The sequence below is a fragment of the Chinchilla lanigera genome, unplaced genomic scaffold (assembly GCF_000276665.1).
Source record: "Chinchilla lanigera isolate Chin_1 unplaced genomic scaffold, ChiLan1.0 scaffold00062, whole genome shotgun sequence".
NCBI classification, from domain to species: Eukaryota; Metazoa; Chordata; class Mammalia; order Rodentia; family Chinchillidae; genus Chinchilla; species Chinchilla lanigera.
Genome location: NW_004955463.1, coordinates 11,767,204 through 11,786,979, shown reverse-complemented (window position 1 = coordinate 11,786,979; position 19,776 = coordinate 11,767,204). Strand labels below are relative to the sequence as shown.

At 38.3% G+C, this 19,776-nt stretch overlaps 1 protein-coding gene across 1 annotated transcript in view; it reads right to left on the bottom strand.

Annotated features, from left to right (window-relative positions):
- Nucleotides 1-1,879: 1,879 nt before the first annotated feature.
- Unc5d (unc-5 netrin receptor D) overlaps nucleotides 1,880-19,776 on the bottom strand; it is a 380,937-nt gene continuing 363,040 nt past the window's right edge. Inside the window, exon 19 of the mRNA XM_013521490.1 lies at nucleotides 1,880-7,982. Within this exon, the coding sequence (XP_013376944.1) occupies nucleotides 7,778-7,982 (205 nt within the window). The 3' untranslated portion in view covers nucleotides 1,880-7,777. The remainder of the gene's footprint in view (nucleotides 7,983-19,776) is intronic.

Below are 19,776 nucleotides of genomic sequence, written 5' to 3'. Positions count from 1 at the left end.
AGGCAGCTAGAGATATGATTACTAGTTAGAATTATTGTGACCATTTACTTAATGCCCATAAAACTGGATATGATCATTGTCCTTTCAATATAAACAATTTCTTGGCCAAATTCACATATCCAGAGAGTGGCAGATTCAGGATTACGAAAACCTGCCTGCCCTCAAACTTTCTGCTAACTACTGTACTTAATACTTCCCTACAATAAAAGGGAAAATCCAGTGATTGCTTCCCAGGTTCCATGTAGTGTGCTAAAGGCATTACATATTTTCATTTATTCCTCAGATTTTGGGAAAAATGTTAAATTCTGTTACTGTCTGTATATTATACATGAGACACATATGTAAGTATCTTGCCTAATTTTAAATGTTAAATGACAGGGCCAGGATTTGACTCTGTGATCTCATAGTAAATGATCAATATTTTTTTAGTGAATGAGTAAACGCCTGTCACAACACAATCAAAACCTAACATATAATTCACTACATAGAACAATCATAAATGAATAGGGCTCAGGTTAGCTCTTACGTTGAATGTGTGCACACATTCATAATGAACACATTGAGAATTATTTCCGAACTAGGGAAAGCATTTTAATTGAATACTTTTAAAACTTTAGTTTATATGCCTTCTTACAGATTATACCTAACCTGTTAAATTTTCATCTGAATGAATTAAATATATCTAGACCTTTGTGCAGTTGTTGTTCTAGAGAAATTTGTTTTGCCCAATGAAAGTTGAATTCTTTTATTTTAATTATTTTAATTATTGAATTATTGTTTTAATTATTTGAAACTTGGGGCTTGGTTTAGCCTTACTATAACTGATTTACCTTGTTCAAGGTAACTGAAACTATTTCTTCTATCAGTTTATATATATTAGTCAGCTTTAAAGCTCTGCCTAGCTTAAAGAGGTCAGACAAAACAGGTGGAGCCACTCAGAGCCACTTTGTGGATATTCATTCCTGCCCCAAATAGTTCCTTAAGATTATGTAAGGACAGGAGTAATGTGGTCAAAGATGTTCAGGAAATGCTCCCTTTCTTCAGATCTACTGTATGCTGTTTTCAGTTTTGCTTTTGGAACCAGGAATTGAACTCAGGACCTTGAGCTTGCCAGGCAGGTGTTGTGCCAGTGAGCCTATATCCTTGCCCTTACTGTATTCATTTGACCCATGTCAGAATAAAGCTTGTCAGAACTCAAGAGACTGATGTTTCAATTTACCTCCCAGTTTCCCAAACTTAATTTGTAACACTAAACCTATTTTTGTTTGAAAATGGTATTTCATTAAAAAAAAACACTTTTGGAAAAATACTTTGACCTTTCTAAAAATTATTAGCTACTCATTTAAATGGACCAGATATAATTTTGTATAATGGATCATATTATTTAAACTGAATCTAGCCAGTTCTCTAAGTTCTTATAATTAAATTGTTGGGAGCTCTCAGCATTTTAAAACACATTTAAAATAGATTTAGTCAGTCAGGATGTATTTAAAATGTATGACATTGCAAATATTTTCTTAATATTTTCCCATGGAAAGGTGGAAAATGTTCTTTATAACCTATAAGAATGACTTAGGGAATAAAATGAAAAGTTTCCAAGTTATGGTTGTGGTGTGGCTATGCCTACAAGTATATAAAATGGCACCCCAAGGAAAAGGGTGTACTTGTGTGTGTGTCAGAAAATAATCTATGCTTTCAGTAAGCTCATATTGTCTCATCCTTGAGGCCAGAGTGAGAAATTAGGCTCAATAGATCAGCAGGGAACTAGAAATTATCTTAGAGAGAACATCCCAACTTTGCGAATATGTGGCAGGAGGTACACAAAGAGAGAGGGGTCCTCATTGAGATTTCAAAGTTCCACTCATGGAGTATCCTAAAATGTCAATAAAAGACTCTTTATTCATAAATAACTGATATGCGGTAATTTACGCTGTACATTTATCTTGAAAAGTCTGTAACCATTCAGTTTTTTTTCGAACTCTACATAAAACATCCAACTGTCCATTTTGTTCAGTACAATATAACACAACTGTTTGGCATTACCAAATATATATGTATATATATTTATAGATCTGTACATGTGCTGAAAAGAAGCCAGTGCAGCCTTCTCTAAGAAGTCCATCCAAGTTTACTGTACAACATTCAGAATTTACATTGATAATACAAGGCACAAAAAGTGTGGTATGAAGCCAAGGCCATGCTTTATTCAAACTCTCTTCCCCGGCTTGCTCACTCCTTCAGCTTCATGTCAAATTTAGTGTTCAGCCCCACTTTTCAAATTGTACTCATTTAGTTTGGCTTTGAACACATCAAATAAAAGTTGAGAGTGGTATGGGTTTGAGATATGAATCACTTGCAAGAACACCCCCAGGTACCTTCCCCAAAATACAGAGAACAAAATAAAACCTGTTTTAAATTCTTCCATACAAAAACGGAGGTAAACAACAATTCATGTTTTTTGTTTGTTTGTTTTTAATTTGGGCTAGGAGAAGAAGCCAGCTTCCTTCTACCTGCTTATGTTTGCAAGATTTCCAGGTCAGGATTTGAGTGCATGTGTCGATTGGATGCAAGTGTGAAGAATGGAAACTGTCTGTATTCCAATTTATAAAAGGAGATAGCTGTGCTCCTGACCAGAAAATTCTGGCTGTCTGAGTGTTTCCCAACCTTCTTGCAGAGATGTGTTGAGTGGGAGCATGATGCATTAGGAGGAGCCTTGATGTTACTGAAGGGTGGTTCTCAGTTTCTCTAGGTTAAGGCTCAGTGGCTGCATCCTGAGATCTCCCTCTCAGCACTATCAGAACTGGGGAATGGTGCCATACATAATAGAATGGCTTGACCCAATTCTTATTGGAATACCTGTGTTTTTTATCAAGGTGAGTTAGTCCTAAGGCATGATATTCTACTTATCACCCCTTCAACTAACATCCCTCCTGTGATGATTCACCAGAAACACAACTAAATCTCTACTTGCCATAGATACTAACTTTTTAGGGAATTGAACATTGTTCGCTTTTGGAATTTAGGTATAAATAATGCTTGAAGTAAATGAAGTGTTTTTGTACAGTTAGCAAAATCTGAGACACAAGGCATCTTCATTGTAATCAGGTCTTTTGCAAAAGAATATTTATACATATTTCCATTCATGCAAAGAACTATATTACCAATTTCAGTGACATATTCTGTAATCAAAACTATAAATTTCTGGAAAGAAAGACAGAAACCCCACTGAACATCATAGCGGGGTAGGGAAGGAAATTTCTAAGCTTAAGCCTGAACATGAAGCTTACTGCCTTTGTAATCTTTGGGTTCAGTTGGGGGTAGGTTCCAAGACATGAAGTTTAAATGTTACTGTCTTAGGCCCACCTCATGAGGACATTCCAAATCCATGATCTTAACAGCAAAAGGAAAAAGCAATGAGTAGCTGCTTCAAAAACCACAATTATTCTATGTGAGTTAAATTTCCTACTTCAGATCACAGTACTACACACTAGTGACTAACAGCCAGGTCTCATTTCCATCCCCTTTCATCTTTTGAAAAGTGACAGCATTCTAAATTGCCATTTCACTTGTGTTGACGACCCTGGAGTGGGGATGTGAGGAGTCCATGAGAGACGCTGGCTCTCCTAGAACTGCTTTTGCAAAAAACACCACATGCTGTCAATACAGCCAAACAGCTTTGTAACTGCAGCTTTTGAAAGAGTTTGGAAAGGAAAAACACAAAATATGCAACACATCTAAGATTAGTAACATTTTCACTTTTGTGACATTTGACAAAATACGATTTTGCTTGTAGTTCAGGAAGAAGTCTATGCAGACAAAACAGTGGAAACTACGAAAACGGTGGCCATTCAGCTTTTGGCTAAAGCATCAACTTTCAAATACGGTGCTATGGCAACGAACACCAAAAGGCTAAGAAAATGTTTTCACCATCTGCAGGCCAACATTTTGCTCTCCCAGTTGCTGTGGCTATCAACTCGAGTCCAGTCAATGGGGAGCTACTAAGGATTCGAATCTTGCAATGTTTCATGAGGAAACAGAATGAAAATGGGCCACGCAATGGGCCAGACAGGCACGTTGCTCAGCAACTTCCTGCTTCCTGTGACCTTTACAGACCTGAAACGCAGACCTCAGATAACATCATCTTCAACACGTCTGACAACTAGATCACTCGACACATTCACAGAGGGCAGAGAGACCAAGAAATTGAAGAGGAAATGGTCAAAGGAAGAAAAATGCATTTCCAGAGATTGTATAGCATTATGAAATTCACTGGTAAATTTGCCATGAGCTGGCAAGTAGAGAAACATTATCTAAAATCTATCATAACAGGTTACTATCTACCTCTATCAGTCCTGGTGTTGAGAATTTTGTCAAGCAAAATAACTGCAGTAAATCCAGGATTTTTAACAAAAAAGAATCTTGTTTTAATGATTTGACTTCACATTCCCTCTTAAAACCAACTGAAAGAAAAATACAGGGACCATGACAAAGGATAACCTCTGTAGTCAGAATAAAAATAATAAAGAGAGAAAAGTACCCCTCTTTAAGGAGAACTCTGTGGATTCTTTTTCATCTTTTACAAAAAGGCCAATAAATTTTTTGTGGGAGTACATCTGAATTTTATGAGACTTCCTGCACTGGTAAATGAAGTTGCATTTAAATCTATACTGTGAGCTTCCTTTTGGCTTAAAGGATTCTAATGTAAACCATTAAGCCTGCACAAGCAATGTTGTAAAGACTGTAAATTAACTTTATGATGCTGTAGTCTGGTGAAGCTGTGAATTGCACCATTTTGGTGGTGCAATTTTTAGTCATGCATGTTTAAAGCATGACTATTAAATGTCTGCGAGAACTGAGAGATGTGGCATAAAGTGGGATGTTTTTAAAAAAATTAACCTCTGAAGTACTTAGGGCCATTTTTAATTTTTGCTTCATTTTGCACTCACACCATCATACCTCCAAATTAAGTGCTTAGACTAATGAGTAAATATCTTTCAAGAGAGGTATTTGTGTTCTGACAGGTAAATATCATAGAAAAAGCTTTGGGTCACAGTAAATAACCACTAGTTCAAATGTGAACTGAGACTTTGTCTAACCTGTAATCCTTTTCTCTCACAAACACACCTTGCTCTATAAATCTCAGAACCCTGGGTTCTCTTTGAAATTCTATTGAAAAGCACTCCACGATCTTTAACAATGACCACAGAATTTCATACATTTATGTAGAAATCCTACGTAGTATAATAGCTGAAGAAAGAAATATAAAGGAAGAAAATGAATTTGAATGAAACTTGGGCTGAAATCTGAGGTGAGTCATATTAACCTTGCCTATATGTGATGCAGTGTTAAAGTGTGTTGATAAACCCAGGCCAAAAGAAAAAGCCTCAAAATAGAGGAAACTTCAGACATTCAGGGATTAACCATAATCTCATCTCATTTTAAAATAATCTAGAGAGGTTCCAAGGGAAATCATGTAAGTTTCAACTCTTTTAAAATATTTTTTAAAATCTACAAAGGACTTGTGTGGAATCACAGAATAGATGAAAGAATTATTAGGCCAATTAGAAGGAAAGAAAAAAAAAGTGCAAGATGATTTAAAACAAAACCCTCCAAGGTGTAAATTAACATAAGCTCTACAATGTGCTTAAACAGGTTATTCCTCAACAGACGGATGCAGATTCTATGTGCACCTGGTCATGCCAGTCACCTCTCTAGGGTATTGTGACTGGTCATCTATTTCCACCTCTCTCTCTCAAAAGTCATACTAGTAATATCAAGTGATTTACATTTTCATAATGTCTCTGAGTTGTTCCCCAGAAGAAATAAACAAGTGGAGCACACTAGCAAAAGGGTGTTTTCCTGACCTAGGCATGATATTTTGAAAATATGCTCAATGGTTCAAAGATGATTTGTTTGTTCTATGTAATAAGCCTTTGGTTCCTGAGAAAAGCAAATGCTTTTGAGTTACATTATAGCAAAGCCTTCTATCTAAAACAGGGGACCACATACATATACCACACGTTAGTTAGAAAAAAATGGCCAATGCATTGAAGACTTCAATGCTTACCAATGGTATCATAAGTTCAACCTGTCTTCAGGTCTATTTCCTCTTGAGAAGAGATCCATAATATATATATATATATTTTTAAACAAGGGATCTACAAACATTTTTTTTTAAAAAAAACTGATTATATGCCCATTGTCAAGTACTCCTTATTTCCTTCATTCCCTGGCTACTTTTATCCTATTCTAATGTAGCCAAGCTCTAAGTAGCTGATTAGTTACCTTGTAGTGAATCTCAGCTCTTGACTTTGGTTGTCCTGATTATGGACAGCGAATGGGAACATCCACCAATGATGAGTGGTAGCATTATCTGTTCATATTTAGTCTACTAGGATATCTTGACAGAAAGACTTAAATAGGATAAAAAGATGGAGTCAGCTGTTAAGATGAGTGTCATGAATTATCTGCAGATTTTCATTCTGTATAGTATTGCCACCTCCTCTTTTAAAAAAGAATTATATAGTGATAGCTATGTATTAATAGTTCTATAGAGAACACTATATGATGAAGGTGAGCAGCCAGAACTTGAAAGCTCCTGCAGGGTTCATGTGGCTCCTGGGACACCGTGGTGGAGGTATTCTTTAGGTCTACTTAATCAGTATCATCGAGAACAAAGACTATGTGCTAATTCTCCATGAGGCAAAAGGAAGATGACTTACAGCCCTGCGAAGGGGTTTCGTGAGAACCTAAAACTGAAAAGTTGGGAACATTTCTAGAATTTGGGTTAGAAAGCACAGTAAAACTCCTTGCTCCCTTATCACAAAACTGCCCTTGCACCGATTGACATCTGTCTCCCACAATGACCGCTTGTTTAAGAACTGTGACATCTGCAGCTCATATGTATCCTTTGGCCTAGCTAGACCTTCACTATCTCATGTAAATGTAATAATAAGCTGTGCTCTAATAGCACTCCACAGTTTGGGTGGTTTATCTGGGAAGAGAGATGCTCATGTCAAGTCAGATTGAATACATTTTCATATCAAAAGGTCTGATTCTGTTCTTTTAACTCATTCTATTCCATTGGGTAAAGGAAGATCAGAAGAAATGGGAACAAATCAAAGTGCGGTATACTACAAGAACTAGTTTGTGGTCTATCTTACTCTTCAGTCTTGTCTGCATTGTCTAGTGCAGACAGGAATTTGGTGCTGGTGTGATAGATTCAGACTCTAAATTCTATATATCCTCCTTGACAATGGTGAAGTCATAAAAACGGATTGGCAATCCTGTGTCATTGTAAAGACCAGTTTTACAATGATTCCCAAATTCACAGATGCCAGTTGATAGAAAAACTCGGACAATCTGGTACCAGAGTCAGCTGGTCCTAAGGAGCATATCATTAAAAACCTGTTTCAGAACATGCACTTAATCAATCTCTGCCTCCTAGCTTTATCATAGCTCACCTCTTTCCCCAGCTACTTCAGTACAGATATGCCTGCACTTCTATCCTTGTCATTCCAAATCTGAGGGTGGCATCTACTGTTAACCTGCATGTGGATTCAAGGGAGACAGTAAAGCTCTCCTGTGTCTAAAAGAACTTGGACTTTTCCCTACTAATATCTTTCACCTATACAAATTTCAGTTTCTTTTAACCAAGGAATCTCACTGATCATAAAAGCTGAATTCCCAAAATGCCACTGGGTAGAAACCTGCCTCTTTCCCATTTAAAGCAATGTCCCAAAGCTGGCCATCCCTCTGCCTCATGAGAGGAAGTCGACTAGAGTCCATTTTGCCTGCTGTAGTTGAAGTCGGCTTCATCAAGCTGCGATTCTGTAATGTTTGAGAGTTTCGTGTGTGTCCTTCCAATTTCTTCAAGGGCACAGGCCAGGGAGTCAAGGTCACCATCATGCTGATGACGAGCTTCCCACAGGTTCAAAATGACAGCAGATGGGCTACTTTGTGTAGCAAAATAAGATAAATTCCTAGAGAGATAAACAAAAAATAAAAATCACCATATGAAAATTTTAAATAAACTTTAGTAGAAATTACTTTCATGGGGTAGAAAGTTATACTAAGGTAGATCTGTGGCAGTTGAGTTTGTATTCCAACCCTCAACTGAAACTGTACTTTGAGATGCTACCCATGGCCTCCAAGTCTTGTCTCTGATATCCTTGAACAGTGTGTTTCTCTCTTGGCCACACCCTGGAAATTACTCCATTAGTTTACGTGATGATATAACTCATTACTATCTTTCAAAGTTCTGACTCCTCTTCCCTTCAGTAAACATAAGGATTGCCAAGGTTTTATCTTTGATTTCTTGCTCTTCTTTTCTTCCTCAGGGGGCTCATCTATGAAATGGTGCAGTTAATTCCAAGTGTCTGCACCTCCAGACTTCGCAGTTAAGGAGAGCTAATTCTCCACGTCTAAATGACTGGAGGGTTGCTCTCATTACAGATCCCTTCATCTCCTCACACTCAGTGTGCCAGAAACTGATACCATCTCCATGCCTCCAAGTTCATTCCCTTTGTAACTACAAGTGTCCCAGCATTTACAATGGTTTCTGTTTATTTTCACACTATGGCATTTGCATTTGACCCCTCCCTTAGTATTATTTCTTCTTCCTTTGTGATGTATTTATTGGCTTCCCCCTTCCTCTCCAGTCACACTACTCATAAGTAATTTATACCCCATCACTATCTGACCTGAATCACAGCAAAAGTTTCCAAACTCTGTTTCCAAAACCCCCATTGAATTCACACAGCATTCTATTTCCTCAATTGTATTTATTTTGTCCTCAACACAGTTATTGAAATACACAACACATATCTCTGGAAATCTCCTATGTATTTGTATAGTCATACATGCATACATATCCCCAAGTCCTCTTTTCGTCCTTGAGCTTTCGGTCCTGACTTCTGTAATACTTTGCTTCTTGCTTTCATTTAATCTATTCCACTCACTGGGAATATCCACTTCCTTCTTTTGCTCTGATTTTCAAAGGGCTATAGCTCAGGTACAAGGTCCTGAGCTATTCCCAGTGCAAAAAAAAAAAATTTAAAAAAGCATACACTCCTACAATGTGTGGTTCCAATCTCATTTCCTCTTTCCTCAAAATGATTTATATCTTCTCTGAACTTTTGTCATCCTTGGCTTAAACTTTTATTTCTGGTATGTATGTGTGAACTTTGTCTTGCCAATTTGGCTATAAATGCCTGAAAGCTAAGGATCATCTTTAAACGAGTTTCTGAATTTGCTACAGCACTTATCATAACACTCTGACAGGTGTTTATTCAACACCCATTATCTGAATAATTGAGTCTAACAAGACTTTTTTAGATGATAGTTTCTTCAGTAGAAAATGATAACCTTTTGGACAGGAACTTTGCTGTGATGAAGACTAGGATAACATGAAGGATTAAAGGTCATTGTTTTTCATAAGAACTCTTCCTGTAAGGACAGAAATGTCACTCCTGGTGAAATTCTGATGAGTTAAAGCTTTTTGAAAGTGTCTGCTTTAGGGACGGTGCTACTTCCTGACACTATTCTCAGCATCTCCTCACTAAGTGGTTTTATATAGAGAAGGGCACTTGGAAGAGAAGACACATTTTTAATGGCACATTACCATTTACAAGCAACACACACACACACACACACACACACACACACACCCAGTTGTTCTGAATGAATAAACTTCTATCTTTTTCAAAATTCTTAGGAGACCGCTTGCAGCCAAATGATTGCCTTACAACATAGATATCAAGGGCTCTACATATACATTCCACTACCTATGTAACTGAGTAAGGTAGGTGGTCAGCTCAGAAATATTCTTTCTAGTTTCTTTGTGATTTCCCTTTCCTTTCTTTATTTCTTAAATGGTTATTTATTTCTACCCCAGTAGAAATGTTACAACAAACTCTGCTTCACTCATTGAAGGGATCCTTTTTCTTCTATTGGAGAACTCTGTTTTGAATATTGGCACTTCTTCCTGGCCATGTGGAAACATTATCTCCCTACAAATGCCCTCATTCATTTTCAGCAGGATGCAGACTGGAGAAATAATGGGGGGAAAAGCCCCCTGAGTACTGAGGCTGGAGCAGACTCTGGGAAGCGTGTGCGACCATCTCTTTTCATATCCATTATCAGAACAATGACCATGGACATCCTTTTGTTTTTATGATCCCCATTGTTTTCTCACAGACAGGAGCAACAGCAATAAGGGAAGCAAGCTTCTTCACAATTTTACTGAGGATTCATATTTTGTATTTGCTGTGAGCATCAACAGCAAATGTGGAAGTGATGGATAGAATTCTTATGCTCCTACTAACCCAAAAGTTAGACTATAGTCTATATCAGGGTTGACAAATGTTTTCTGTAAAGGACTGGACAGTAAATATTTCTGGCCTTGGGGCCTCAGAATTCTCTGTGGCAGTTACTCCACTCTGCCAAGGTAGTACAAAAAAGCAGCGTTTGGTAATACATATGCTAATGAATGTGGTTGTTTTCCAATAAAACTTCATGTAGTGACACTGAAATTTGATTGTTAAACAGTTTCCATGTTTCCCACATTACTGTTAAATAGTTTCCATGTTTCCCACATTTTCTGACTATTTAAAAATGTTAAAAAAAATTCTTAGCTGTGGCTATGAAAACAGGCAGTAAGTCATGTGTGGCTGTCACCTTTGCATTGACCCCTGCCCTCTGCTACTTATAAACCAAACTAGGCTTTCATAGGTGAGAACTATTTGAAAGAGTAGCATGAGCATCCTGGTTTGGGATACATGGGCATATAGGCACCTGGATGGCCAAAGTTCCTGAATTCTAAGCTATGTGTTCTGCTTCCAAGTACTGGAGAGCTTTCTCTTTTTAAATGTTGGGGAATCTTTGACACTTGGAGATATGACAAGAAGACTAATCATAAAAAGTGCAATAATGAAAGCATGAGAGGTATAAATAATATGTTTTGAAAGTGATGATGAATTTTTGTTTCAATACAGCATGAAAACTATCCATGAATCTATATGGGATAGAAGGTGTTCTGAATATACCTGCCTAGAGGAGGCTAGGACTTAGGGCCTAGAGCAGAAGGACTCCTACTAGCCTTGTAGCTTTGAATAGTCCTGCAACTGTCCAGATTCTGGAATAGGTCCTGAGGGCTAAAGGAAGCTAAATGATCAAGAGTCAGAAATAAAACTCGCTTGGCAAAAATCTCTGAACATATTGTAGCTAGTGAAATGTGCTTCCCAAAGCAAGTTTTAGATTTATTCTTTGAATTTACACAAGCACACTCAGCATAACACATCCAAATTTCAAATTCTACTTAATTGCACATCCATAGAGGAACTTATCAGCCTTTTTACAAATAATGCAATCAGCTTTGCAATTAATAAGTACTAAAGTATACCTACTGTCTACAACAGAAAAATGAGTATCTAAAAACCCCGAAACTCTAACAGGGTATTCCTCAAATATAGCTATGCTATTTTACTGAGTACACGGATGCAAATACATCATGAGTATTTGAAAATTGGTGTACCATATATCCATTGTGCTAACTTCATACCACCCTTTACAGATTATTCTGATCCTAATGTATGTGGCCTATTTCTCTGCATGATGTTGTGGCTACACGGAGCACCAGGAAGCAAAGGTGCGTACAGCTCAGGGACACTCTGTCTACTACAATAATATAATTCACAGCAGTAGTTTAACTTCAACGATTTCCTAAGTCTCTCTGAAATGAAACTAAAACTTTAGCAAAAAATAGTAATCCTGAGTAATTAGGTAGAAGGCTAAAAGTGAAGAATAATTTTTTTTCTCTATAGAAACTTTTAATGTAGCTGGTATTTATTATGTTCATCTTTTATGCTTCTATTTTTCTTTTCTTTTTTTTTTGCACTACTCTTCAGGAATCCTTTTGTCATAGCCTTTGTAAGATCTGTTCAGCTCAGGCAACATAGAAAATTAAGATTTAGTTCCTGTGATGCTATAAAGATGTTAAATATGACGTAGGTAAGATTATCTAACCTCTGAAATTTAGGAATTTACGTTAGAATCATTGTATGACTTCAATTCATGCTCTAAAACTGATAGCCTCTGTGACTTGATCTTTGGAACTCTCACTGAATTAGTACAGACAAATTATAAAACATATGTGAGCAAAAAGATCAAAGCTTACGCTAAGACAGCTAAATACATTTTTCCGTGTAAGCTCACTAAATAGCAATTGTTTATTAAATTTAATTTTGTTTTGCTAAGCTGAAGTACTTTCTGTACACCTAGGTTCCTGGGCATTTGTTTTATTACTATGATTCACTTCATCTTCCAGAGACTTCCCTGTCCCAATCCCTTGCCCCCAGTTAAATGCCTGTGCTTTATGTGGAAGCCAGGGTAGCATTGGAAACAGGAATCGTCACTGATTTCTCTAGCTAAGCTCCAGACAACTTACAAAGCTAACGTTTTTTCTTTTTAATTTTAATTTCATTAGTACCTGTTAGCAGTACACAATGATTACATTCATTGAGGGGAGTTGGTATGTGTACAAAACACATCTTAATTCTTTTGACATCCTCTTCCTTTATGGACACCCCCTCCCATCTCTTGGTTATACAGAATCTTAGTTTTCAAAATACATGTTATACTAGTAGTTGTGTTAAGCTAACACTGAACTTAGGTTAGATTTAAGGATGTTTGAGAACAGTAATTGAACTTTCTGATTTCTTTTGGGCATACAAGGTGAGAGACAAAGAGGAGAATTGAGGGGTCATGATAAAATTCTCCCATATAAGGTCTTTATAAATTATTGAAACACAGGGCTGATTTTGTGAAAAGGAAAACTAGTTGGAAATGCTCCCTTTTCTTTAGTTCTGTGAAAGCTTTCTGTCTTTCAGAATCCCTGCAGCACTGAAATGTAAATACCTAGGGACTGGTAGGTCTAAATCCGCCATCAGTTAGCAAAGGGTGAGATAACAGCAATGGAGAGAAAGGCACAAGTCTGAGTCCTATCCTGGCCCTGGGGAACTGTATCAAAGCATTACCAAGGGCACCCCTACTTGCATGTGGCCTAAAAGGGATTCCTTCACATTTTCAATTGCAGATAACAACGTCTTTTTGGTTTTTTTCTAAGAACCTCAGAACCATGCTACCAGGGGGACAATGAACCTATTCACAAGCTGCAAGCTCTTCCTGTAACTAATTGTGAGAATAAATTTTAAACTACAATACATTAAGGGGCCACATTTAAGCTGCAGCCAAAGAAGGCACCTTCTACTAGGTATGGGCCGTAAGTTTATTCACTATTTAGGCTTTCACTCAACACTCAGGGGGGACCATTTGCCCTGTGACAAGAGGACAGAAGTATGCTCACAGTCTGGGAACTATTGTCATTTATATCTCACTCAACTTGTGTTTTTTAAGCCAAGAAGAAGCACATTCTAGAAATATCTTCTTTCTGAGTAGACTTAGAGTATAAAAGTGAAAACTAGGTAAGCTGCCTATAAATTGGACAAGAACTGTGCATAATTCTACAGCACAGTGTTAAGGAATTTAAACATGGTCATAATTAAAATATTACTATCAGTGCTATCATTCTACTTGTCTGACTTAATGAAAGCTTCTTTTGTGACCCAAAGCAACCTCCCATAAGGTTCTTTATGCCCAAATAGAAGAGAGACTTTTCACTGAATAGCATTGGAGAACGCACCATTTGGCAAGCCCATTTGGCAAGTTTGTCACCCGCAAACTTCAGCCTAACTGGGCAATCAACAAACAGCAAAGCAGCTTTAGGACAGTGCAAGGCCATGATCCCTTAACTAACAAGCAAGGGGGGAACATTACATGTCACTGCCCCTTTGAATCTTAATGCGAATAACCTAAAGGGAAAGGGCACAGGGCACCAAAGTTATGCTGAGATATACCCTGTCCTAGCCATGAGTGGGTGTGTTCATTCTTTCAGGCCAATTAGTTTGGCAATAAAAATGCCCCACTGTTATCCTCTTGCCTATTCTACCATCTGGTCTTTGAAGAAGAATAAAAATATTTCTTTGGAAAATATATCAAAGCCCCGGTACCTGAAAGACTGTGATAAATAACAACAGAGCTAGCTGTGGTCTTTTTCAGTTCTCCCATTTTCTTCCTGGTGGGATACGCCTATGGCAGTCTCTCCATTTGGGAAAGGAAAACTACCAAATCAAAATCTCAACTTTCTTGGAATTTGTATACATCACTGGAAAAAACCAAAATTCTCAATAAACTCAATTTTCCTCTTCAATAATCTTGGGACAGTCTTTGATGACAACCCTGAGGGCAAAGTAGAATGACCATCACTTATTCCAAGAAAAAGACCACAGTGCTAATTCTGAGTGAGGAAAGGTAAAATATTTATGTTTCTCATTCACAAACTACTCAGCATATGTTTCAGTCAAATCTCATGAATAATTGAAAAGAAATAGTCCCTTAAAGGGCACTCTAACAACATAAAATCTCTCCCATAACTTTACATTCTCAAGTTATGAAGACATCATCTTCAGATGTACTGACATTGTCAGATTACTCACTATTTGAAATGGTGCTTCCAGAAGGGGTCATTTAGACTATCATAGAGCTGTGGCTTGTCCATCTTTCCTGAAGACTACATTAGCTTAGAGGAAAACCCATCCCTTCAAAGGTTGTCACAAACTCACTATTGCCTAGAAAAAATGGCAACACCCCTCCATCACCTCTTAAACCCTCTAGCGGGAGCACAAGTTTTGTTACCTTGGAGGGACATAAAATCTTCTTTTCCATATTGCCTTCAGGATGGACACCTGCCGCTTACAAACCATCTAAAGCTTGTTCACGGCTGCACTTGTCCTAGGGCTGTCTCTTCCCAGCTTCACATTAGATGGCAGTTTCATGAGTCATTGATTTCAGTAGAATGAAGCCCAAACACCCACTGCTTCGCTGTGTTGGTGCCCTCCGGCTTCACTGTAAGGCTTTTCACATTTCAGACCCTGCATAAGTCCACTGGACTAGAACCAGAAAATCTGATTTGAGCTTCATTGTATTTTGCCTCCAAGGACCTATGTAATGCTAGTGCCCTGTGTATTAATTCTCCTCAGAAGACTCATGAAGATTGTTTTCTGGAATGGCAGCCTCACACCCAGTTTTATTACGTAAAGCTTAGGATGTTTCTAGCCTCTAGCCCACAGAACCAAGAAACTTAGTTTGCTGTAATTATAGCGAATTCCCAAAATGTGGGCACAGAAATGAAGCAGACATTCTGTATGTACCTTGTATTTATCTCTTTCTGTCCTTTTTCCTCCCTTCTTTACCCCAAGCCCAACTCTGAGTCTGTTCTACCTTCAACAGATTGTCAGAGCCAGTTTAATAAGCTTCTGACGACCTTCTTCGGTCCTTCCCCACTGCCCTCTGGCCATTTGCCCGCTGGTCTGCGTCTAATTAATGGGGTGGACAGAGGGAATGGAAAGACACGACCTCGGAGTGAGCAGATTCTGCTTCTCATTAAACATCCTGTGAAAAGACCTGGTGGAAAGAGTTGTCACGCAGTGCTTACCTGCCATGAGATTTGAGCACTTCTATTTGTTCACAGTTTTTATACCGTCACCCAGTAACCCTAACATCGGAAATGTCTGATCTGTTTTAACTAGCTGACCAGTAAGAAATATGTCACCCTGACAGTGCTTACACATTTCCAAACAAGTATAGTATCAGCGAGGGCCTTGAGCAAAACTGTGAATAAGGTGTAATTTATCCACTACTTCCCATTTTGGGATCCTTTCTTCCATCTGCTTATCTTCTGCCCATGTACTTTTACCTCATACATCTTTTCCCATAGCAGTGTGATGGAGAGGGCTGTTTTACACAACAATTTCTGCATTATAGAAACCATGAGGCCTTGTGAAAGAATGACCTAGAAGTTTGGATACTACAACACAAGGGAAAAGAACATCAGGAATATATTCTGTTTTCTCCTTTGGTTAACTTTTAAATCCCTTAATGCTTGTTCATATCATTCTGTTCATAAGGAGAAATGTTTGTAATGTCAAGTATATCACTCTATGAAAGAGTTTATATTATTCATTCAAGAAATACTTACTAAATTGCCCACAACTAGATGATCTTATTTAGGTAGTTTTAATTATAATTTATAAATAAGTATCACAAAAATACAAAGTGTTGTGGAACTTTAGAGAGAGGGATTACTTCTGCCTGAAACATGTAGTTTCAGGTAATAGTTACATGGCCAATTGCCGAATTCTCATCCCTACCCTTTAATCACATGCAGCCAAGAGCACTGACCTGGAGAGTGACTGCGGCTGATTTTACAGACTACAAGTAGGATGTCAGCTTGGAACTGCAGCAAGCACGGATGCTGAGGGCTAGAGTTTACCCACGGAGTATAGTTGCAACTGTTACCTGGGATGCTGCTTGTCAAGCTGTTTAGCAGGACCCCTGTGGTAGGAAGCTGCAAGGCCAGCCATGTTGCCAGTTGTATCACACGCATCACACACACAGTCCTGTCACACATTCGTATAACTTTCTATTGCTTGTCTCATATCTCCTGTTCAGATCGACACGGCATCTTTTTGGCAAAAAGGCAAATTACCATCAGTGACATTTGCATTTACTAAAAGGAGTGAGAGAATATTTTCATTCGCATTAAAATAAAAGCAAATATTTTCTCCATTCTCTTTGGAAAAAAAAATTCTTCCTTCATGATTTGAGAGCTGTCACTTTCCTAACATTTTAACAATTTCGGAAATTGAAAAGAGGAGAGACAGTAAAAGTGCTATCACAAGATCAAGACGGGGGAGTTCTCTGAATAAAATAACTGACTCTAGGTATTGTGATCATCTTTCTGTTGCAACTCCAGAGTTAATCAAATCCCAAGCTTTTGAAATAGCTCCTTTATTGAAGAAAATTGCTATACTGTTGATTTTAGCTTTTGTGTTTTAAATTTCTTTTTATTTTTTTTTTTTTTATTTTTTTTATTTTTAAGGATAAAAGGAGGGAAACATTAACAGACATACAACATTTTACAACATATCACAAGCACAATACATGTGTTTTAAATTTCTTAGTGTCACACTAAATTATTTCCACCTATAAGGGTAAAAACAAGGTATTTGGGATCACAGGAGGAGCTTGTGTGTTACATATGAAAGCCTCTTTCTTCCCTGTCATATCCATTTCTTCCCATGAAGAACACACATCTTTGGTATAGTGAGATCAGAAAAGGAATTGAGCATTTCTGCAAAGTGAGAATGAGACTTGACTCCTGCGGTATAAGTGGTTTAAGTCACCCTGCTCCTCCTCTGCTTCTCTAAATTTGGTGGCTATCTCTACCGCAAGGACACCAGCCTCTTCCACCCTGTGGAGGCTTAGCTGCAGAGGTGAGTGAGAATCCTGATGGGAGGGACAAGTACTATGGAGGTTTTCCTAAATGAGGCCAGACCACAGAAACCAGTGGTCAGTGAACTATGAGTGGAACTATGAACTACGAGCAAAGCCAAACATGGGTCTTTGTCTATTTCTGTGAGCACTAAAACACAGCCACACCTATTTGTCTATGTGTTCTGCTGTGTTTTGTTTTGTGTCTTTTTCTAGCAGCTTTCATACTACAGAGGCAAAGATGAACAGTTGCTGAGGAGTGACAATGGATTCCCATGAGGCCTAAATTACTTACTTTCTGGTCCTTTACAGAAAAAAAGACATTTGCTGACCCCTAGTTTAAATCACTCTTACTCTATAGATAAGCTACTTTTGAAGATGAAAGCTAGGGAATAGAGAGGAAGTAGGAAATGCTACTCACTGAAATTGCATACGTCAACTATAAGAGATTTCAAGGTAGAAGTACGATACATGTATGCATGCTATTCCAATTTGGCAATTGCTATGAAAATGTCGAGGGGGCTGACTAACATCGTTGTGAAACTACATATTCTGATCATTAAGTTAGAAATTTTCCCATAAATTAGGCATTTGACTTTTTAAAGGGAATTTAGCCTTCGCTGGAGATGGAAATTAAGAGAAACAAACAAACCCACAGGTACACCAAGGGCTCAAGTTTATGACCCAGTGAAAGGAACTGGGGAAGGGATGTTGGGTTCCAGCATAAGCAACTGATGCCCTTTAGTTCCAGGACACAAATGTCCACTAAACGTAGGCTCCCTGTGTGGAATGCATCTCCCCTAAGGCAGGAGGTCTGAAATGATAGCTCTGGGAGAGGCCCACACTTTAGGTCTTATAAGGTTAAATGGAAATTAAAATAGAACTAGGCAGCAGAATGCTCATCTTATAATTTAATGACAGTATCTGTGGGTCCATTAATACTTTGTGGCAGTTAATCAAAAAATTATGGAGTATTTGCCTTTCTGATGGCCCCTACTCTGTTGAGTAGCTGGCTATCTTCTCCTCCCCACTTCTTTGAATAAGTCCTCTTCCTTTATTTAAAAAAAAAATCATAAAAGGTTAGAGGATGGGTTAGAGTCTTGATTTACTTCCAAGCCTATGAGCTGCATTTCTGGAGAGAAGCAGAGGGATGGTAAATGACATATTCAGGTAGAGTGGGGTCAGTAGCGAAACCAGTGTTTTGAGTTTCTATCAAAGCATTCTCCATCTGTCTGTCAATCTCTTTTGTTAAACTAAAATATGTTCTCTGGGTTAGTTTTGTATTGAGTTCCCGCTGATCAGAATTAAACTTGAAGTAATTGTGGTGCTCATTGAGGCGATAAATAAGGCATCTCATCCTTCATCAGAATTGCTGGGAAATAGCAACCTGCTTCTCTTGTACACGCACATATTTCTGTATTCTTTCATTTTCAACACGCCTTTTCAAGAATGTTATCTGTTCCTTCCGGGCCTGCCTGCTCCTGTACCCTCACATTCTTCTGGCAGTGATGAGTCCAACTACTTTCTAGCTGTTCCCTTTGTTTTTGGCTTCCGGTCCCTTCTGAGACAAGGAGCCATACTCCATCCCTTCTTGGCAAACATCTACCCTCCCTTTCAGAAAAGAAAGAGGCAGGGAGGATGTCTGTGCAAATAAAGAACAAAAAAATGGAAATACGAGAGCTAGCCAAACCGTAAGAAAATAAGGCCTTGCCTCAAAAGGAAAAAAAAAGTAGAAAAAGAAAAAAGAAAAAGGAAATAATATGATCCTGGCAAACTTGTTCTCATTTGTAGTCACTGTGCAGCGCAGAGAGGGTGGACAAAGGAGGATATTTCATTGTCAGTGCCTTCTCCCTGTGAGTCATCCCTCACGCGGACCCTAACCTGCTCATCCATCAGAGGGGCTTTGGATGGCATCGCATTGCCTTTGCCCACTGAGAGTCACCGAGCCTATTATGAATGTGCCCTGCCCTTAATGCAGCTTTAGAGTGAGCACAGTAAGGACTGGTATCAGTTTCAGTAGCACACTCATGCAAGGGGTCTTAAGTCACTTTCTCTTATTTAATGCCTCCTGCCTTCAGGCCTGAGGATCATCTTCAAACTTTTTTTTTTTTTGTATTCAGGCACTCACTTTTGCCAGCTGTGCATGTACACCTTGGTAGTAAGGAGGAGGAATGGGAGAAATTTGCAGCTCTATGTCTGTGAGACCAGCTTAAACTGGGCTCTGATCACCCACAAGCCCCAGGATGACACAGTCTAAGCCTGTTTGGATGAGGAATTAGCACACTTAGAGACGGGACCAGAACCAAAACACACCTGTCCATGATATCTCCAAAGGTGGTGGTGGGGTAACAGAAAATATAACACACAATGTCACCTTGGCAGACATGT